Below are 23,453 nucleotides of genomic sequence, written 5' to 3'. Positions count from 1 at the left end.
GTGATTGGGGGAATATTTCTGTGCAGTTCTTGGATGGATTCTGCAAAGTATTGGTTAAAGTCATTTGCTAGTTGTTGGATAGGTTTTGCGTCTTTCATGAAGCTGTGTTTTATGGTTTCGGAGGCGGTGGTGTTGGGAACACAATCTAGCATCTCATTAATCAGATGCCAGGTTTGTTTCATGTTGTTTTGTGCAGAGGTTAGTTTGTCTCTGTAGTAGCTTCTTTTTGAATTTCTGATTTGGGTTGTAAGGGTATTCCTTGTTATCTTATATTGAGTTTTTAAAGCTGTGTTATTTAGATATCGCTTTAATTCTTTCCATAAAGCGTCCTTTCTGTGTATTTCTAGGATTAAGTTTTGTGTTACCCAATGATTTTGTGTTGTTTTTGAACGAATTCTGACTTTCTTTGCATATATTTCCTCCAGTGTGAGTTTAATGTTGTTGTATAAGATATCTGCTGAATCTGATGCCAGGTGTTCCCAGTCTGTTTTTCTTATTTCGTGGTTGACTATTTCTTCGTCTATTATTGTTTTGTGTTGCTTTTCTTCTGTGAGACACTGCATGGATATTGTCTTGGTGTGCAGGTTTAGAGCGGTGAAGTAATGGTCTGCTACTTTGCACTTTATGACTGATGCAGTGTAACTGTTTGGTGGTGCTCGGACGTTTATATGATCTAGACGAGAGGCAGTGATAGTATTTCCGAATATTTCTTCTCTAGTACATGATGTTATTGTTGGTATTAGATTATACATGGATAGCGTGTCTAGGTATTGTACAGTGTTGTTCTGGTTTTCGTTTGCAATATTTTTGGTTTTATGTAATTAATAAATATGTATTAAATATGTAATTATAAATTTTAATAAAAATTATTATTATTCATATACATATATTATATTATTAGGGATGGGCGGAGCGTTTTTTTTATATTTATATAGGGTGGGAAAGGGTGAAAGGGGTTGAAAACAGCAACTGATTTTTAGAGGGGGTGGGTGTGGGAAAGGAGGTTGCGGGGTGCGGTCCGTTTCGATTATGTTTGTCATCGTCTGAACACATGGAGGAAGTGGATGTTATGTCAGGTTGTTTCCGATATATTGTCAGCATTGTCATTGACAATGCTCAGAATATCGGAAACAATAGCCATAAAATGTGACGCGAACTCTATCAACGTCCACAGGCCCTACATAATCTCCGAGGTTTGGAAGCTCCACAACATAGAATTGAGGTCACAACCCCGACCAATAGGCGATAACACAAACACTTCAAAAGCAGAAGCACCTAACCGACCTGACAGAGCATCCACTTCCTCATTGTGTTCAGACGAAGATCAAGCATAGTCGAAACGGACCGTACACCATCAACCCCCTTTCCCACTCACACCCCCTCTAAAAATCAGTTGCTGTTTTCAACCCCTTTCACCCTTTCCCACCCTATATAAATATAAAAAAACGCTCCGGCCATCCCTAATACTATAATATATATGTATATATATATTATTCAAAAAACCCGAGTTTTTTCCAATTTTCCATTTCAAATCCCCCCCCCCCCACACACACAGTAGTTTGGACATCGCAGAAAGAAGAAAAGCCACAGCACCCAGAAAAAGGTATGTGCAAATTTCTCTTCCTTTATGCTACATATATTTATTAGTAAATTTACATCTACAATGCCCTAAGAATCCGTGAGTAAAAAGCCAAACATTTAAACAGGGGTACTCCTAAACAGAAGCGGGCAAAACAGCCGTAAATATAATAATATATTATATTTCTTGTCATTTTTATGTGTTAAGATTTCAAAATGCATCTAATCTGGAACCCTCCAAAGGTCTTGAAGAAAATGGTTGGCTTCTCTAGGGGGGGGGAGATATGCATCTACATATTTTTCCCTCATCTCTTCCCCCACCCGCGAAATATTTCCTTGTTCTGAGAAAGACAACCCTCCAAATTTTGTTTCTTCTTTTTGGCACTCAAAGGATGGCTTACAAATAGAAACCTTTAATCGAGAACCGCATCGCACTTTTGGGAATGAATCTCCGTATCTGCACTATGACCCCACTCCGCAATTCTTGCCTCCTTCTGTTTCCGTCCCTTGGAGAAAAGCGTTCTGTTCAGGACGTCAATGTATTGCTCCGGTAATGACGTTGTCACATCAGAAGGGGTTGGGGATGACCGACGGAGATTGTTGTCCTGCCAAGATGGACTCGAGAGAAGACGAGGATGGGTGGGCGAATGAAGAGCGAGAATTAATTACGGAACTCAGCAAATAGAGGGCGCTACTGTACAGCTGAGAGTCGGAGGAATGTTCTAAACTTCCCCCATCCCCCCGATCTATAAACAGACCCCCTCGTCGATGTTTCTCGGAAACGCCCTCCGCGAGTATTTTGGAAAACATCCGCCGTGACGTCACGCCAGCAGGAGAAGGAGCGAGCCAGTGACGTCACGAGCAGGCAGCGCGTGTTTAGTAAAACGCAGAGACGCAGCGTTCAGTGAGTGCGTTCCAGCTGCGGAGAGAGGACTCCGTTTTCGAGTACACGTTCGCAGTTCGAGTGTTGATCGTCGGCGATGATCTCCCAGTCAGTGGACGTTGCGCGAGCTTTCTTGGCCGTCGTCGCCGTCCTGTGCATCTTCAGGCCTGCGACTGGCGACACTTCCTTCCTCGGAGTGACGGAGAAACAGCCGCGATTGATTCCGCAGGGCTTCCCAGGACATTGCCGCAGGATCCTTCCCGGGACGACGGCTGAGAAGACCCCAGGGACCAACGGATTCAGCATCAAGATTTCCGCCAACCCCGATAAGTACGCCCCAGAGGAGCTGTACACAGGTCAGTCCCTCTTTTCTTTCTTTCTTTCCGTTAGCGATAATTTGAACAGTTATTCCCCCACCCCCCATATACAGACCCACCAACACCGAAGGGGTGGCCCTCTGGGTGGAGGGATCTTCGTTATTTCGTAGGATGATTCCAGAATAGGCGGGAGAATGTTTGGATCGAGTCCTTGGACCCCTTGGAGATGTCACGTAATAATATCATTTCCCCTGTGTATTTGGCGAGGAAGGGGAGGGCAGTGGAAACTGGTGGAATGTGCTGAGAACACTTTGTGTGTTCAAAGAGAAGATGGTTTTTCCCTGGAAGAGTTTTTTTTCTTTTTTTACCCCAATACACGCTTCTGAGTTCGGTAGCCAACTTAATTAGCTGCTAAGTTAGGAGTTTCATTTTAACCGCCAGATGTCGCATTGACAAAAGGCTGAAAGTGACGTTTTTCATACAAAGCCAAGCGATCCATCTAAATTATGCGGCCGCTTAAAAATCCTCCGTGCGATGATTAATTCTGCTAATTGCGCTTCCGTGGGTGAACTGCGAGGCACACGTCACGTGAGATGGCCGAGGTTTCGGCATCTTGAAATTCCAAATATTTTGCTCGGTGCAAAATGGACTTTTTCTTTTATTCTTTCCCTCAACAGGCGAAGTTTTTAGCGTTGGCGTCCTTGCGGATGTCACCCCCGAGCCGTTTATTCTGTGTGGGGGAGTTTTCGTCAACATTTGTGACCGTCCCCATTCTCAAGGTCAACCACACATCCTCCCCCCCCCTTCTTACGGAGTTCCATCGAGCAGTCGGCCAATATTTTAGTTTTCGCTTCCCTTCCTCCCTCCCCCACGTCCCAACCACCAGCGTTGGTAGTCTGTTTCGTCGAGTGCGCTCATCAGTCAGGCTCGCTTCATCGTGGCACCGAAACGACAGAGGAGACGCCAACAGGTGACCGCAGCCCTTCCCACATCCCGTTTTCTCAGATGACTGCCCCGTGACGCCGCACATGTGCAGAAGGTCACGAAGTACGTGGGAACTCGCGGCATGGAACGCACATCAAACAGCGGAGCGTTGTTTGTGCGTTCGCCTTGTTGGCAACGTTGAACCCCACATTCGAGTTGCTACGGATGTCATGGCACTGTTTGAATGACCCCGCTATGAACGCCCCGAAGTGGCAAGGCCAATTTCACTACACCCCCTCTATCCCTCGAGGGACCAACCTCCCTCGCTCTCCGAAACGAATCTTGCCCCTTCGCCCTTTAACATCCACAAACTTTTCACGCTCTTCGTCTTCTGAAGTACATCTAGCGCCTCTGGCGGCCATATGAAGAAACTGGTTTTTCCATTTTTCCGAGCACAAAAGGCCGCTCCTATAGGACGAGTAAACGATGACCATTATCTCCGTTACTAATTGCCAGTGCACGCGGCTGATGCCCGATACAATCCCTCGTCATCGTTCAATCGACTACGATGCCAGAACCAAGAACGCTCCGCAATCTTCGGAGGTTATGCTTTTCACCTGTGTTTGCTCGGGTTTAGCGATTCCCTGCGGACATTGGCCATCCATCTTGCGGTCCAGCGACAAAGAAAGATCGCTCGCGGTTCCCATCGGGTTCGTCCAAGAAGCGATTTAACATCGGCTGTTCCTTAAACGGACATTTTTCACGGGATTCGATCTGACACGAGGATCGAGACCCGTCGTAAGGAAGGAAGGCCTCCCCTCGCCTGGATAAACACGAAAATCTATTTCGAAAGGAGGGCTGCTTTGTGCAGCACGGTATTCCCCCCCACCCCCCCTCTGTTTTTTAATCGGAAAGAATTCTGACGATTTTTTTGAAAGTTCGCAGCCGCATTAGTCGTGTTTGGCTCGCGCGGTGTGTTGCTAAGCGAGGCCAAACCCAACAGCGGAATTCACACGGCGAGTGATCAGACGACTCGGATGGTTTGCACGAGTCGAACATTTCTCATTAAACATACATGAAGCGGCTGTTTTGCGAGGATAATTAGCGGAATTGAGCCATCAATTATTCATGCTGCAGAACAAGAAAGATTTGCATCCGCTGCGACACGAAATGTGGCGACCCGTGCGGGTTTTTAGGCTTTTTTTTTTTTTTTTTTGGCGGATGGAAATTGAATTTTTCATTTGCAAGCGACACTCGAACTGTTGCGAAGGCGCTGCAATCACGTGACGCTCACGCAGGTCGACCTGCTTTTCCTCTCGCCCGCATTCTAATAAAATATTTACGCGATGTTTATTATCGGCAGATTTCTTTCGCGTGCGGGACCTAACCGATTTGTTTTCCAAATGAGAACGAGTTTAATCTCGTCCCAGCGCGCCTCAATTAGCCAAACGGAACGATTCACTAATAACTATTTATAAAATTGGTTCGCGGCAATTTTCTGAAACGACGGCAACGTCACCTGGCGACCAGGAGATGGAACTAAAGACACACCCGAAGGGGGAAATTTGCTTTTTTAGCAAACGAAGTTTCTGGACAAAACGGCCCCTGTTTTCACTCGGCTGGGTTAATTTAAGCCGCGAAGGTCAGTGACGTCACGAGGGCAACATCGAAGAGCCAGAGAAGGCGAATGGTATAATTGATTTCCTGCTTGTAACGAGCGAGAGGAAATCATCATCAGCCAGGCTGGGAACCGTGGCAGCCACCTGAAATACCTCTACCGCTGGGGAACTGCGAAATCCGCCAGGGGGAGCTCAGCACGCTGATCCGAAATCGAAAAACACCAGAAGCTTTCCTAATAGGGGAATAATTGCGGCTTCCCCCGCCTTACAGATAAAACTGCGCCCTCTTGTGTCCGTCCCATAAGCCTCCTCCGAATCATCAGCTTTAATGAGCCGCATTCAAAGTCCGTCCGAGTTCCCTCTTGCCCTCGGTAACGGGCAATCAACGCCTCCCCCCGTCGTGCGAGGGCTTTTAAAGGTTCCAGACCATCTTCCACGCGAGGAACGAGAATCCCTTATTCGCCAGTTGCGTTTCTAGAGTCGAAAGGGTTCGTGGGAGAATTAATTCCCCCTTCATCGGTGGCAGCTCTAATTAGACGGACATCACAAGTGCGTCCTCAGAGGTCGAAGGTCATTACTCGGATTACGGAAGCAACATCGACTCATCCTTTCTACCAATCGTTAGGCAGTTTCTCTTCCTCACAGAATGGGGGGGGAATGGAAAGTTAAAATCGCGTGGAAAGAAGGAAACTTCTGCTTTGGGGGAACACGTTGAGTTGACCGCGTAAAACTGCAGCGTTTAAGAAGGCATTTTGAGGGCACATGGGAAGCTCCTCGGCAGCGGAACGAATACAGATTTATTACATCGTCGACCCCACACGACATTCGCTTTTCGTAACGGAAACCGACTTCGTTACGATGAGATTTCGCCGATGATAGACCGGCGATCGCGGCGAGTCACGTGACAGTGCCAAGGAGGTCTGGCGTGACGTTTGATGATCGGAATGACTGCGGGACAAGTCGTTTCTTCGCTGCACAACCGCAGGTTTCTTGTGAGCATGCGCAATGTCCTCCCCCCTCAGAATCTTTTCCTTCCCCCAAACTATTTGCTCGCCTAAAACTTTCCGTGAACTTCTTGAAATGTTTGCTCGCGGCAATGCCGCTACCGCCATCACGTGCTCAATGACCATAACCAGTCGCTCGCTCCAAATTTATTGCCGAGCGTCCTTGATCCATGCGGAGGCGGATTTCTTGCGCGATCGATCTCCGTTTGATGCGACCTACACAGAAGCGGTCCGAGAATGGGATGGAACTCGAGCGAGTTGCGTTTTCTCACCCCCCCCCGCCCCTTTCCAAATATATGCTTCGCAGTTAGTCAAGATGCCCTCAAAGATGGCTGCTGCAGGGACGACCGTGGCGAATCTGAAGCGCAGCGACAGACGAAATGGGAAGCGTAACCCAGCATTGACCGTGGATGCGGGCGTGTTTTATTCCCCCCCCCCCTCCCTTCACCGAATGTGACCTTTCAACAAACATCAAAACTCTGTGAGCAGTGACACCTGATAGGAAACGTAATTCTTTCGGCAGTTTCCGCTCATTTTGACCTTTTAGAAGCAGATAAGTCAAACTGAAATGTCCCACTTTTCCAACTTCGTATCAAACTTCAGGCAACATGTCGATTTCGGTTGTCATGGTAACTGTCCTCTTCTGTGTCGAATGTTAGAATTTAAAAAAAAAATCGCCGTATACCTTGACCAGGTCACGATCCTTTATCTACATTTTTCTGGCAGTTTCCGTGGTAACCACTTCGTCCATCGTAACAGTTCAGAGTGGAGCAGAGCAGCCAACGTCGCTTACAATGGCGAAACCCGACTGTTGCCCACCGCCATAAAAGCTGTCCAGATGTCCCCTATTACTGCATACAAAAATAAACGTTACTATGACCGTTCCCATAGTAACGGGCTTCGTTGAAACGTCCTATCGGTTTGTGTTGCGACTGTTAACCAGCGATTATGGAAACGTTCTGTTACCATAGCAACGTTTTCACCACGGCATCACTTTTGCTTACCGTGTGTGTCGGCTTTTTTAAGAACGGGGCCGACTGCAAGCGATGATTTTGACGAATCCTACAAATGTCGCTTTCTTTTCGTGCCGCCGTTTCTCCACACACGCGCGCGTGTAGGAGTCTCGGTGTGCGCAGTAATTAAGTAGGAAAGGAAGGAGTTTCGCATGATTTGCTTAATTGAGCTCCAAATGAGTTCTTGGCTGCGGAGGGAACTCCGCCGAAGGAAAACGAGAGGGCTCTTTCCACCTTTGCTTGTCCGGGAAGCAGAGGGGGGGGGGTTTAAGGTCAAGACGGAGCCTTTGCAATTTACTGTTTTGCCGTCCGATTATCCGAGATCAGTTGAGGATCAGAGAGAAAAAGTGCCGCGGGGGGAGGATTCCTTCCCCCTCCTCCGAGTCGTGTTTAAAGGGATTGGCGAAGATTTGATGGCCTCCCCGAACAACATCGCGACCGAAGCTTAAGCGATGTCGCCGTCGTTTAATGCGTTTCGTGGTTTGAGTTCAAACGAAGGAACGTCCGAAGCTTCCGCTCACAGGGATCTCCGGGAACGAGCGTGCATTAAGTGGCGATCTACGCGGTTAACGCCGAAGGATAGACGAGGAGATTTTCGACAGCGTGACCGGAATTTTTCGCTGCCGAATTTGAGATTACGGAGAAGGAAGACGAAGACACGACGAATCTCGTTGTGCTTGCGTGTGTCGAATAGATCGTCGGGTTACTTTACGAAGCAGATGGGAGGTGATTTCCGGGGGTTTACGTCACTCCGACACACGTCGTCAAAGTTCCGTTGTCATGGTTACATCTTCACGGAGGATGATGTTGCCTCGGCTGCCTCACGCTGAAAACCAGGACGAGGTCGGTTTTCGTTAAGAAGTTTCTCGGTCATCGGCTGCAGATGATGCTTTGCCGCATGGCAAACATCACGAAATGATTAATTTGTACAGCGATGCGCAAAAAAACTTTCTCGCCATTTTACGAATCGGCTTATCCTCCACCGTGCGTGCATCGTCAGCGAAATCGTTTTAATTCTCGATTCAGATTCAGCGGTTCTCCATCTTCCTTCGGAATGGGAAGAACATGAAGGGTTTTCGACAGAACGTAAATCAGTCGTTCTCGGATGAGGCGGAGTTTTCCTCACCGAAAATTCGGTTTTCTGCCCTCCATTTTATAAATCGCACACGAACCCCATCCGTAGGCACTACCCCGCGGCATGGCGTTTAGCCTGATGATCCCGACATCGTGTCTTCCCGATAACTTTGACTTTTTCGACCATTTTGTTCCTCGAAGAGGGTTGAACTCTTTCCGCGATGAGCGATCTCACCCTTCTCTTTCGCAGCATCATAGGGGAGAACCCACTTAATAAAAGGATAATTCAGATTTCGGTCACGATCGCAAAGACTTCTGGGATCATTGCTGGAATGAAGAGCAACATGTGGGGGAATTAGGGGGGGGGGAATCATGACAAGCTTTTTTTTTTTTTTTTTTTTTTTTTTTTTTTTTTTTTTTTTTTTTTGAGGAGTTCCGTGCATGCTGTTCCCACATCGTGTGTCCATTTTAAACCGTGCAACTTTGACTCTGAGGGTTCGTTAGTGGGGTACGGTCTCAATCTTCCGTAAGATTACGGCACTACTAGATTTATGGGGAAAGAAGTGGAACTGCAGAGGGTGCGCGACATCTGCGAAATCGTGTACGTGTATTAGCATCTCTGTTTATGTGTCGGGGTCACAGTTCGTGCTGGCGGAAGTAAACTCGATACTTCTCAACTTAAACTTCCCTCGCCAATCTCCTTGACCCCAGTCAAGGTCAAGTAGCAGCGAACCGCCAATACGCGGAAATGCTTTTGCACGTGGCCTTCCTCCAGTTACAAGCTGTCGGGAAATATGCGCGATTAAGAGAGGCCCGAAAAATGAAACAAACAAACAAAAAAAAAAAAAAAATTCTACGAACTCAGTAGTGGTGGCGCATTCTTGAATCATTTAATGTGGGTGGGGGGATCGACGATCATAAACGAAATCCCAGGCCTGACTGATGGAGAAGCCATTAATCCCGATAAATATTAAATTATGCCGCAGATGCGCCTGTTTGGAAACTGCGATCTTTCCCGAACAAGTCGTTAAGTGAGCTTCGCATTTTCCTCGGCGAAAAATTCTCTGGCGGGATTCAGTTTCGAACAAGCTGAAGAACTGCTTGTGACGTGGCAGAATTTTTTCCTATTTTTTGAGATGTTTACGCGCGAAATGCTGTTTACCTGCAGCACATTAGTTCTAGCACCTTCGAAGAGGCCTGAAAGGAGTCCGTGCTGTAGAGCCCAAACACGGACTCTTTTCAGGCCTCTTCGAAGGTCTCGCATCGGGCGATTACATTCATCTGCTAAACCTTATATTATGCGAATCAAGATAATCAAAAATTCGGAATGGAATTTGTGGGTAGCGGAGCATACAAAAATATCTTAGCAAATTATACGATGTACGAAACAGAATATTAAAAAAGCTTCAGGTATAATCCTTCTGCAGTTAACAACGCGAATTTAATCCTCTCCGACGCCAGGTGGATATACGTTTATAGAATACGCATCTCCTTACATCGAAATAAACATTCCATTGGCCTCATCCCTCAAGCAGATGGTCTACTTTTCCAGGCACCCCCAGGAGACCAAGTATCCTGCAGCCACATTTCACATTCCTGGCACCAAGAAGATTCTTTAACTCTCTTAGGGGAGAGATGAAAAATCGGAAGGAACCTTTAAGAGAGGATCGAGACTATTTCTTGGAAATAGTCTTAATTCTCTCTTAAGATATAACCGACGCTTTGCTTAATCTTTCTAGATAAACAATAATCCGTTTCGAAATAGTTTTTGCTAATGTAAAAATAGCTAAAATATATTTCCCGGTGCATAACAATTATCTGTAATCGATGCTAATTCTATAAACGTGTAAAAGAAGACCGAGCATTTATTTCGCTAATAATGTACTGAGTAAGCGGAACCGGTGCCGTAAGACGTTTCAAATATGCAGAATAAGCATATTTGAAATAAACATCTCGGGACGGATCATAGCGAACCCTGACCTGTACAGCACCCCACTGTTGTGTAATGGAAAGCTCGCAATCGCGGCGATAAGTGAACATCGTCTCACGCGGGACACAATTTGGCACTAAAATCTAAAAATGCGAATAATTAAAGAAAACGTTGCCGTGATCACTAAGGGATTGGAGCCTACCACGAAACCGTTGGAGAGCCACGCAATCGGCAAAGTAGACCGATGTTACATGAATATTTGAAAGAAGAAAAATGGATATTTAAGTAATGACTCGACCTTCTTTTATTTTTCGATTTTGTTTAATTTCGCGTGGCTTAAAGGTGCACTTGTCGGGTTTCTTTTTCTTCCAGACGTGTATTTCTTTAACGTGTTTTCTTTCGACTGTAACTACGTTCCATCCTGCTCCTCCTCTCTCTCTCTCATTGTACTTTCTCTCTGTTACGAAGTTGCTTTCATCAACACGAGAGAAATGACTTCGGAGACGAAACCTCACTCGCCACTTAGTCGGTGTTCACGGGAAGAATCCTTTCACGAATTTCTTTGGTAATTCTCGCAGGATCGACCTCCCGCTTAACACGCGCGCACACACTCGTGTAAACGAAGCCATCTAATCTGGTGAGTGACAAAGGCTGGAAGTGATGTTGGGAATGATTCACCTTCGCCACTATTTCTAGAACATCATCCAGGATGGTCTCCAAGAAGTTTCCTCACGGGACTTTCCTTCGCTGGTAGAAACTTGTTTTGTCCTGTCGAGGATACTTCTTACTTTAGATTTCATTCTCACTTCGTTCCTGAATAAGTTTGAGGACCAACTTCTGGAGCGAATTCTCTCCCAGAAATCTCTCCTTGATGGACTTCCATTTTGTTAATTTCGTGCTGCAACCACTTCCGCGGACTTTTCGCAACGCAGCTCTAATTCGCTGTGCGTTTGAGTCAGTAAGTTCCAATCCTTATAATCACTTGCCGCAGTCTGCTTTGCCCTATTTCCAACTGTACGATCGAGTTACCTCGTAGGATGCCGGAGAATCCTCGGCTTCACTAAGTGGATGTCTAGACGGTATCTATTTCAAATTCTAGACATTCCGAGATAAAAACCTCCCACTTGATAATCAGTATTGGAATGAAACCGAGAACGCCTTTTGCCATTTTAAACGACCCTCCTGTTCTTCCATTCCTAATGGAGAACCTACTTCGATTGGGTGGACTGATTTCAAACAAGATCTCCGGCGGGATGGAGAACACACGTAGCAACATCTCCATGCATGGCCGGGAACAGTAACTTCGTGGGTTCTTCTTGCATAGTTCTGGCAGACAATTATCCCATCGATGAAAGCACTGCAGGGTTCCTCTGAGGCTACGCACTGTTAGGGAAGTTTTCCACTTGATAAAGAATTTCACTGTTAATAATAAAAAGAAGTGTACTTGATATTACTAATTTTTTACAAGAGAAATAAAATATTTGAAGAAACTTTTACTCAATACATGTTTTTTTTTTTTGTATTATATGCGAATTATCTAATTTAACTTCATTAATTAAGTGTGCAATTTTACTTTTTTTATAATCTTTCTAAGATCGGCTTCGAAGCCATTTAATTATGTTAATGCGGCCCTCCAACAATGCGCTAAAAACTTGCTCAATTCTTTTTCTTTTCACAATCGCACCGAATACTTTTATAAGGCTTAGACCAGTTCTTAGTAAAACACTCCAAAATTCTAAAAGCTATTTTTTTTTTTTTTTTTAGCGCAAAATGTCTCAGTTTAAAACTGGCATTGGCAAGATGATTTTCGAAAATTATGATTACCAGAGACACGTGGACGGGTAATCGCCGTAGCCTCGTACACAATTCCTCATCGAAGTTGTCATTTTTCATGATGTTCATCTTCATTCTCCGTAACCCCCCCCCCCCTCACCATTTCTTGATAAACATAAATGAAAACACGCAAGCGATTAGTTCGGGCGTGATTGACTGTCTGGGAGGAATTCTTCGAGCTCCCCCCACAGCTGTTATTTCTTCTCGCCAAATATTTGGTTTCGCTTAGGGTTAAGAACTTTCTTTACAAACACAACTCGACGAATTCGTGCACCAAGCGGAGAGAGATTCCATCTGTTCGAGGTTATCTCTCCAGTAACTTCGAAAGTCTATAAAGGAGGCAAACAGTTACGACGTACAAAATCAAAGTTCTTCGAGAAACCCAGTTTCATACGGAAGGACGTTGCTTGAGAGAGAGATTATTTTGTGCTGCTACGTCATTTATAGACTAATCGGAATTTGGGATGGGGGAAGGCGTTCGTAATGTACGACATCTTGAAAAAAAAAATCTCCAAATTCTTTTATTTATTTATTTGTAAGCTTCGTATTATAGCACAAAACGTTGATCAATCAACGTTTTGTGCTAACCTAAGAGCAACAGCTCATCCGGGTTACGATATGCATAAAGTCACAAAAATGTTTTGTAATGAATTTTCATTATATACATATGTGCATTCATATAATATACATATTATTATAATATAATTGCATAATAAAATCGCAGGAGACCTGCTAATATGTACAGAGAAAGTTGGATAACAATTAATTGGGAACAAAATAAAAACAAAGCAGTTAAATAGCATTTAAATTTTACGTTTCACCCATGAGACTGGAGCTTTGAATACAAATATGCTAAAAACCAATACTTTATTCAATTATTTTGAACAGAGCTTCCTCATTTCTGTGGGAAAATAAATACTCTCTGATTATTAGAGTTTTGTATTTGTTTGGGTTAGTTTCCTTTCTTATTGTTGAAGGTAGTGTGTTGAATACTTTTGGCGCTAAATAAGTATAATGTTTGTCTATTGCTTCTTGTGTATTGCTTTTGGAACTATATATTTTAGGCCCTGATGTCTACTAAGGAAAGTATCTTGTTTGATATTTACGTATTCGTTGTCGTTTTTTATGAATAATAGTACCCTATAGGCGTATAAATATCTAAGGGGTAGTATGTTTAGTATGATGTATTTATTACACATTGCAAGTGTCCTTATATTTGTTTCTGGTTAAGATTTTAATTACTTCATTCCGAGTCGACACTAAAGGTTTTCTTACTAACGAAAGTTGATGCTGAAAGAAATGCTCGTAGTTGGAACCAAAGTCTCAGCTGCTGCAGAAGAGAATTTCAGATGAGGAAACGGGCGGGATGTATCAGCATTCCTCAGAGCGATGAGGAGGCTAACAGCATATCTAATGACCACGCCATGCGGGCATGAGTCTTTTCTGACGGTTTGGAACCTTCGCAGGTCAGTCGGTACTCAAGTCGCCCTTTGTTTGCAAGAATCTAACTCGGGGCGTAAACAAGCTCTAACGAGGGCTTTTCAGATGAGCCTCATCCCCTAAAACAGGCAAGGAAATGCACGAGAAACAAATAAACAAACAACAACAACAACAAAAAAAAAACACGATGCTAACCTCCTAGCTGGAGTTTGTTGTTGGTGCTTTTCCAGGACGAAACCCCCCCCCCCTCTCAAGAGGCGACCGGCTAACACAGTCGCCGCATCCGAGACAGGATTCGAACTTGAAGGGGATTGTGGAATATCACGACTGCGCGATATTAGCAGATGTTACTTTGAGGTAGCGGGAGGAAGTCTGCTACTACAACTGTCGGCTGTGTTTGTTTTAGCAATATGAAGGAAATGTCCCTCCCACGTGCTGGTTTAAACTGTTCACTCGACAAACTGCTATAAAGAAGATCTAAATTTCATCAAAATTCGTCCAGATGTAGGAATTCTGTTTATGCCTATAGACAGACTGAGAAGCAAGCGATTTAAACGGATCGAACGGGATGTATGTGTGGTACACGACGAAACAAAATCGACGGAACTATTGGCCATTTCAGAATTTGGTGGTCCGAGGTCATTTCGAGATCCTTTCGCGAGTTTGCAACGGAAACGACATAAAAAGCAAGAACATTTTCTTTGGGTCAACCGTATCATCTGCGGGAAGAGTGTGAAGGAGCCTTCTAGGACTTTCTGTTGCTATTCCCGTCCTTTCGGCTTGAGAATTTCATGCCGCTATATCGGACGCGACAGACCTTCCCCCACATGCCTTTGCAATGGATTAGTCCGTTTTCTTTGCATGCAGTTCTCATGCCAACTTTGAACTTCTCTTCATCCATCAAAAATTGCTTCGAAAAAAAATGAAAAAAGTTCCCCTAGTGGCGATTTATAGCACTAGCATTCTCCGTTCAAAAAAGAAAAGGAGGGGGGGGGAAGAAAGGCATTTGCTTCCTACGTAGAGAAACTTCGGTATTTTATTATTTGCCTGCTGACTGAAATTTATTTGACTACATCGACTGCTCTGCCCTCTGGTGGACGAGGTGAGGCTCTTACATTCGGACTCGTGCAGGAATGTGGAACGACAAAATTTCTTGACTTGGAATCGGTTTTCTTGACGGAACATTCTCCGGTCGGGCGGATGCAAGTTTTTCCACCCTTACTGATCTGTTTCTTTTTCTTCCGCTGCTGCCGAGGTTTATACAGTCCTCGCCATGTCTATTCATCTTTTCCGAGATTCCATTTCTCTAATCCCTCTTTTGTGCGCGACTTTCTCCATCACGAGGGTTTTAGCTCGCATGAATAGAGCCGAAAGCAGAGGGCGCTGCGTGCAGTCTGCGATATGAATCGAAAAAACGGATTTGTTTTCTTTTTAATAATCTCACTCCTGCCATTTATAACGAAGGCGATATTCGAGTTGGATGCACGTGCGGGGAGGGGGGTGAATAACCCTCGGTCATCTTAATAATGAGTTGTTTTTTTTTTTTTTTTTTAATTTGAAGCGCTGCTCAGACTCACTTATTCTTTTCTTAGACGGAATCTCCCGTGGAAAGACGAAGATCGGGGATGAGGGGCGCTTATCCCCGGTCTTCATTAGCATCTTAACACTCGGGGAGGTTTTTGCTTTGTCACGTGACATGCGGGGAGAACGGGTTTTGCGTAATCCCCGCATTCATTGCAGCGAAGATCACCTACTGTTAAGTATAAGCGGATACGAGTCGCCTTTTTTTTTTTTTTTTTAAAGGCCACGTGGTGCGCTTCCTCCCCCATCCTTTCCCGTCCCATCGCGATGCCGATTTTTCCGCTCGATTACTTTTCATACGCGAAATAAAAGCAGCTGCGAATAAAGAAATGCGTGTTCGGAATATTCCATTACTTACGTCCTTCCGTAAATATTCAAACTCCTGCAAATAGTCGTAATGCGCGTGCAATTTTCTTTCGCTCCGACTCCAAATGAACGCATTAAAGCCGGAAATGCAACGCCGTAAAAACCGGACGAAACAGCAGATTCGCGCAATTGCCAGGAAATCTGCCAACAATGAAGTTCGAACTAGATCATACGTCACCGGCTGCTCGAGCAGTTCTTTTGTGAAGTGTGCGCGCGTGTCACGGAGAGAGAGATGGGGAGGGTTCGGGACGTTCCGGCTGCTGACAATTTCAACAAGACTGTTAGTTACCAGCAATCAGTCTTCGTCACTCTCAATAGAAGACGCTTTCGTTGGTTTAATTACAGTCTCTGATGACCACATCAAAAGGGGGGGGGCGACACATCAGATTATCCGGGTGATTTATAAAAGATTGCTTGTAAATTGCGCTCCTCTGTTGTCATGGAAATGAAAAACGCCACCCCTTTCTTTACTGCGGCGTTCAAAAGGCAGAAACCACTTTCAAACGACTCGTCATAAACTTACAAGAGCAATAACCAGAGGGCGCTGCAGTATAGGGATCGAAGACGGGGAAAAATGTATATCTAAGGCCAAAGATGTTCGATTTATTCTTTCGAATACATAGCCACTCTCCAGCGCCACCTGCCGGAATTTCTTTTTTAATATTTTAATTCGCGATCTGTCCCCGTTGGATCTTAAGGATGGTCCAATGCGAACCTCACGCGTCCCAACTCGTTAGAACGTTACTTGGGAGGGTGATGGTCCATCAAAGATTCCCTGTCCACACAAAAGAAGAAAAAAAAGGCAGAATTACGACTCCTGTAAGAAAGTGTTTCCTCGTAAGCGATGGCTTTCTGAAGACCTCCAAGACGAGCAGTAAATATTATTGGAAGGTTCCGCTAATCGCCACTGGACTCCGCTCCCCCCCTCTCGCCCGTCTCCAACGACCGCAAATAGCGAGGTGTTGTCGAAAGAAGCTTAACAGGATGTCTTCTGTCAACACGAAGTATTTGCTTAACGAGAAACAGCTCGGAGGATTAGCTACGTGAGGCACTTTCTACGGTGTGTGTTGGGGAGGGTCGCCGTGTTTGTACTGGAAACCCACCCCACCCCACCGCCACGCAAAGAAAGCACGAGGCTGCTCTTCTTCCTTGAGAAAGCTTGGAAAAGGAGAGCGAGGACGATCGCTAAGAATTCAGTGGACGAACTCCGCAAAAGCGGGGAAATTTCCACCCCCAAATGGGATTCTTTGAGACGCCATTTTGGAAGAACGGCACTCTCGTGTTGTGTTAGATCAACCTGCGATGCAAAAATTTCTCGGAGCTCGATTTCTCTTGCCGTTGGCGTCGCTAGTGTCGATGGGACACATCTAGGCACTCCCGACTAATCTATAAGAAGACAGTCCATTCCTTACTTGAAGATATTTCCTTAAACATGTTATTTTCGTTCCCAGAGAGGCGTCCCAATTTTTGGTTCAATCGAACTGTCTGCAGGGGCATCGAGGAGCAAAATGTACGAACTCGGAGACTGCATCCACTCCACTCGGCATTAATGGATGGAATTAAAAAAAAAATCCTCATTCAGATGCACACAAAACGATGTTCGCTTGGTGAAATTGTTTCGGTTTAGTTTGTGAATGATTTACCAATCAGAGCTTGTCACTTCCTTCCCTTCGCCTTCATTACCCCCCCCCTTATTATTCCAATAATATCTTAAACATCCACTGAAGAGGCAGCAGGCAAGTGCCGCCGCCCTGGTGGTCCCGGATTCTAACACTATATTATTGTCTGAAAATGATGGGGTGGGTTTTATTGCAGCTTTTTTTTTTTTTTAGTTTGCGGAACGAAAAATTCGAGTTTCTAGGAGAAAAACAGCTTGTCCCTGCTAGAAATTGACTCACTCAGGAAGAAAGGGTTTGGTCTCAGACTGGAATCGAACTTAGTACGTCTTTGTACGGGTTGCGTAGCACTACGGCTGCAAACGTCACTTCTGCACACGCCTTCTTTTTTATTTTTTTAGAAATATTATTTCTAAACACACATTTATGCGCATATTCAACATATTCTGAATAAAATAATCCTAATAGATAACGTTTGATTACTTATGGTTTCAGCCCCTGGCAACTGTCATTTCACTGCTCTTATAGTCCGTTGTTACACACTGGCAAACAGATTCTTCTCCATCTTAAGTAAGGACCGAACATTTTAAATCTTTTCACCCTGTAATAGCCTGAATCGACCAAACACAGGAACTCTTGTTATCATCTGTCTTATGCCTACCCTGAACCACCTTAATCTTAATTAAATCTCGGTTCCCACTCCTGTTAGAAATTCTCAACTGATGTTCAAAGCAATTGTGATTGCTATGAGACTGATGCCCGATCCTTCTCTGAATCCATCGGTTCGTTCTCTTCTCACATGCATTAAAAACCGGGACGAATCGATTGCAACTAGTATTGCTTGGAGCAGACACTTAGACGAGATTTACTTTCGCTTATCCACATTAAACTTTAACACCGATAGGACACGGAGTTCTGAGGGCGATTTGACCAGTCTCATACGGAGGCGGCAGTCTGACACGATGGTCTTATAGCCAATGCTCTTCGCTTTGCTGACCAGCCCAGTTTTCCTTAGATTATTACCATCACACATCTTAAAAACAGCAGAGAAAGAAGCTACTTCTACAAGTCACTCACGTCAGTTACGGAAACCACACTGCCGTAGCACTAGAATTGGAAGGTGGGAGGGGGGTGTCGAGATGGATAAAAAAACGGGTACACACACAACAGTGATTGCTCACAAGTACCACCCCAATATAATGACTGCTGAGCACATCCAACGCACAACGTGATTGTGGATGGAGTGGAGTGTCATTCACCACGGGGTCAACGAAGGTTATCACCAAATATGCCAATTCAGGAGCCGAAACAATTTTGCCAACGAAAGTGATCCACTGAAACCAACACCTTGAACAAACGAAGGACGATCAGGGAGGGAATTCGGGGGATGCCCCCTTACGATGCAGGGTATCGAGAGGAACTGAAGACCTATCAGGGAGGAGGAGGATGCCATACTTAGACGGGTCATTCCTGCGAAAAATCCGACGGAGAGTCAGCGACTCCTAGCGTTCAGTGTGGAAAATTATTTTAATGTTTATCCACACGGTGTCTCTGCCGTCGACGTGCCGAAAAAGAAAGCTCGTGCCCGCCATTGTTGTACGATAATTGAGCGCCCCTCTCTTCGTTGGTGGTGTGAATGCGGTTGCTTAATTAATTGCCGTACGTCTCTTCGCTTAATCCGGGCACTTGCACGGGTTATGTTTTAATTAACGTACGGCCAAATTAAAGTGTCGCTTAATTAATATCAACCCCAACAGAGCAGCAATCACAAAAACTTACGTGCACAGGATTAATATCCCCCCCCCCCCACTCTCTCTCTCTCTCTCCACCCTCCCTGATGGGTGCAGATCACGAGACACGGCGTCGTGTGTAGTCGAAGAATGTCTTTCAGCGGCAAGCTTCGTTCCGAGAGAGAGTGGCGTTCGTGTTGGCGGTCCCACCGAAACGGTGTTCGTGTAGCCGAACCCGCCAGGGAGGTGTCGCGAGACACGGAGATCTCGGGAAAATAATGAACAGACAATCGTCTGTTTGTGACCCTGCGACAGCACCTGACACGGCCGCCTAAATGAAAAGACCGAGGTTTCAAACCTCTGCTCGTCTCTCCCGTTCGAGCGCCGCCTGCTCTGCCTCGGCAAAGCAGCTTTGCCGATGACATCCATCTCGGGCTTGCTAAGATTAATTAACGGAAGATCATCTTCGCACAAAACATCTGCGTTGAAATTTACATCAGGCTCTGACGTAAATATCGTCTGCAAGTGCGGTTTCTAAACATAAAGTCGAGCGAAACTAGGGAATCGGATAAATCAAGACAATCCCCATTTATTTGTGTTGCCTTTCTTGTTTTGCAGAAAATGTTTTTTTTTTTTTTTTTTTTTTTTCAAATCAAAAAATCGCCCTATAATAGTACAATATGTTGAACAATCGTGTGTGTAACCTAAGAGCAACAGCTCGTCCAGGTTACGATATGCATAAAGTTAACAAATCTTTTTGTAATGCATTATCATTATATACACATATGTACACTCATATAATATACATATTATTATTTCTTTCCTTGCTTCTTTCTCCTCTCCTTGCTCCTTCCCCCTGATGCTATTAGAGTATTCGAGGGCTAGGGGTGAATCTTTCCTATCTTGCTAAGTCATTTCGTCTTATGCAGCCACCGAAGGAGGCAAGCTAGCCTCAATACGTGCCGGTCCCAAGCCCGAATAAATGACGAGGGTTGATGTCAGGAAGGGCATCCGGTCGGAAAACTTCACTGCCAGCTCTAGCTATGATATGAGTCCAAGAGTAAGTGATATAAAGGCTAGGGCGTACCCCTTAAGCGACGCGCAGCCACATCGCCCTATAGATGCGAGAAGTGGACGAGGGCTACTGCATCAAGGGCGGGTGCGGTTAAAGAAGCGAGCCCAGCAAGTGGAGAGGATGTTGCGAGTGGGAACACTGAATGTTGGAAGCATGACTGGAAGGGGAAGAGAGGTGACAGACATGATGAGGAAGAGGAAGTTGGACATTTTGTGTGTGCAGGAGACAAGGTGGAAGGGGGAAGGCAAAGGAACTGGGAGATGGATATAAATTGTTCTACTCTGGAGCTAATAACGAGGGAAGAAATGGTGTAGGAATTGTGGTGTGTGGCAGAATGAAGGGCGAAGTACTGGACGTGGGTAGAAGGAACGACAGGATCATGCGAATGAAATTGGGTCTTGGAGAAGAACGGGTGGTCGTATTATGTGTATATGCCCCGCAAGTTGGCTGTACTGCAGAGGAGAAAGATGAGTTCCGGAACGTGTTAGATGAAGAAAGGAGGGAACTGGAAGAAAACGAGATGGTGATTGTCGGAGGAGACTTGAACGAACACATAGGGAGACAGAATAGACTGTGAAAGGGTGCATGGTGGCCACGGAGTGGGAATGATGAACCAGGAAGGAGAGAGAGAGAGAGAGAGTTGTGGACTTTGCAGTAGCGTTTGATCTGGCAATTGTGAACTCGTTTTTCTACAAGAGAGAAGAACATTTGATAACATTTAGGAGTGGTAACAACAGCTCACAAATTGACTACATTTTAACTAGAAGAAAACATCTTAAGGTTGTGACAAATTGTAAAGTAATTCCAACAGATCAAGTAGCACAACAACACCGACTGCTGTGCGCAGACTTTAAAATAAGATCGAAGATAAGAACCTCTGGAAGCCCATGGGATGAAGACAATTAAGTGGTTCGCTTAAAAGAAGAGAGTGTGAGGAATCATTTTATGGAGAGGGTGTTAGAGACGATTTCGGATGGACTGGAAAGTGTACAGGATTGGTGGAAACATAATTCAAAAGTAATCCTTAGCTTGCAATCGAGGTGCTTGGTGAGACATCTGGAAAGATTAGAGAGCAGGAGGAGGATTGGTGGTGGAATAATAATGCACAAGTGGCAGTGACAGCTAAGAGGAAGGCAAAGAAGAAGTGGGATGAGTCAAGAGTGGAAGAGGACAGAGAGGTGTACAAAAAAAGAAAGCAAGAAGCCAAGAGAGCTGTGGCACAGGCGAAGGCCATGGCATATCAAGACCTTTATGATCAATTAGAAACAAAGGAAGGACAGAAAAATTTACCAACTAGCGAAATGTAGAAATAAAGCAGCAAAGGACATCTTACATGTGAGGCAGATCAAAGACGCTGAAGGAAGCGTATTATGGAGGGATGTGGACATAAGAAACAGATGGAGAATATACTTTGAGGGACTTTTGAATGAGGAAAATGCAAGGACTCACAGAGAAGATGGGCAGCCTTCTGAGGGGATGGTGCAGAACATCAGTAGGGTGGAAGTGACGGAGGCCATGAAGAGGATGAGGAATGGAAAATCGGTGGGCCCCGACAGGATTCTAGTGGAGGCATGGAAGGCACTGGGGGAAGAGGGAATTGACCTGCTGTGGGACCTGTTCGTGAAAGTTTGCCAACAGGAAAATATACCCGAGGAATGGAGGGAGAGTACTCTTGCCCTCATCTACAAGAGTAAAGGGGATGCACAAGACTGTAAAAATTACAGAGGAATAAAGTTGATGTCCCACACAATGAAAATCCTAGAAAGGGTTTTTGATGGAAGATTGAGGAAGGAGGCGGAGATTGCAAAGGAACAATTTGGCTTCATGCCTGGTAGATCAACAACAGATGTTATCTTTGGGTTACGGCAGATGCTAGAAAAGTTTCGAGAGAGAAACAACGGGAGCTACATCTGGCATTTATTGATCTGGAGAAAGCATACGATAGAGTGCCAAGGCAAGAAGTCTGGAGGTGTCTGAGGGAGAAGAAGGTTCCGGAGAAATATGTCAGGTTGGTGCGGGAGATGTACAGAAATGTGAAGACAAGTGTTCCGACCTGTCTGGGACAGACAGAAAGTTTTCAAGTAACAGTTGGCTTGCATCAAGGGTCAGCATTAAGTCCCTTTCTGTTTAATATTGTGATGGAGGTGGTAACAGAGGAGGTGAGAGAAGATGCGCCTTGGACAATGTTGTATGCAGATGACATCTTGCTGTGTGCAGATTCAAGAGACGAAGCGGGAACTAAACTGCAAAGATGGAGGAAAGTACTGAAAGAGAGAGGTATGAGACTGAGCAGAAGTAAGACAGAGTATATGTATTGCAAAGTGGATGGCAGCCAGGAGACAGATCTGGAGCTGGAAGGAAATGCCATCAGGAAGGTTAGGGACTTTAGATACTTAGGTTCAACAGTGAGAGAAGATGGAGGAGCTGAGAAGGAAGTGGGATGCAGGATACAAGCGGGTTGGAGGAACTGGAGGGAGATGGCTGGAGTGTTATGCGATAAGAGGGTGCCGATCAATCTGAAAGGCAAAATCTACAGGACTTAGTGAGCTTAGCTATGACGTATGCTATAGAAACTGTGGCCCTCAGGAAAAATAACATCAGCAGGATGGAGGTAGCAGAGATGAGAATGCTTAGGTGGTTTTGCGGTGTGACCAGAAAGGATCGTCTGAGAAATGACTATGTGAGGGGAACAGTGAAAGTTACGAACTTAGGAGCGAAGATACAGGAGGCATGGTGGAGATGGTTTGGTCATGTGATGAGGAGGGAGGACGAATATGTGGGAAGAAGGGTCATGCAGATGGATGTGCAAGGAAGGCGGAAGCGTGGGCGGCCAAAGAAGAGACGGAGGGAGCTGGTAGAAGAGGACTTGAAGATGAAGTACTTGGATGTGGTGACAGCCCAAGACAGGAAGGTGTGGAGGAGATTCATCATCAACAGTGACCCCACTTAAGTGGGAGAAGCTGCAGAAGAAGAAGAAGATTATGATATAATTACGTAATAAAATCGCAAATAATAAAATTTCACCATACAGAGAAAGTTGCATTACAATTAATTAGGAACAAAATAAAACAAAGCAGTTAAATAGCATTTAAATTTTACGTTTTACACAAGACTGGATCTTTGAATAAAAGTATGCTGAAAACCAATACTTTATTCAATTATTTTGAACAGAGCTTCCTCATTTCTGTGGGAAAATAAATACGCTCTGATTATTAGAGTTTTGTATTTGTTTGGGTTAGTTTCCTTTCTTATTGTTGAAGGAAGTGTGTTGAATACTTTTGGCGCTAAATAAGTATAATGTTTGTGTGTTGCTTATTTATTTGCTTTTGGAACAAGTAACACGCTGGCGAGAAATTGAGGGCGAACCCATTCTATATTAATATCCTTTCACGTAGGATTGCCAGCGTCGGCAACAATTAGTGACCTTCAATCGGTCCACAAGAAGTGGGTGTTGCAAAAATTTGGCATCG

At 44.9% G+C, this 23,453-nt stretch overlaps 1 protein-coding gene across 2 annotated transcripts in view; it reads left to right on the top strand.

Annotated features, from left to right (window-relative positions):
• The first annotated feature begins 2,496 nt into the window (after positions 1 to 2,496).
• Positions 2,497 to 23,453, top strand: part of LOC150105231 (spondin-1-like) — a 716,059-nt gene continuing 695,102 nt past the window's right edge. For both annotated transcript variants that reach the window (XM_090395547.1, XM_090395546.1), the window contains exon 1: positions 2,497 to 2,817. In XM_090395547.1, coding sequence (XP_090251673.1) covers positions 2,559 to 2,817 — 259 coding nt within the window. In that variant the 5' untranslated portion in view covers positions 2,497 to 2,558. The remainder of the gene's footprint in view (positions 2,818 to 23,453) is intronic.

This window comes from Typopeltis vanoorti, chromosome 7 (assembly GCF_054136105.1).
Source record: "Typopeltis vanoorti isolate ZY-2024b chromosome 7, IOZ_Tvanoo_1.0, whole genome shotgun sequence".
In the NCBI taxonomy this organism is placed as follows: Eukaryota; Metazoa; Arthropoda; class Arachnida; order Uropygi; family Thelyphonidae; genus Typopeltis; species Typopeltis vanoorti.
The sequence above is the reverse complement of the archived record's forward strand: the minus strand, read 5'-3'. Positions and strand labels throughout refer to the sequence as shown.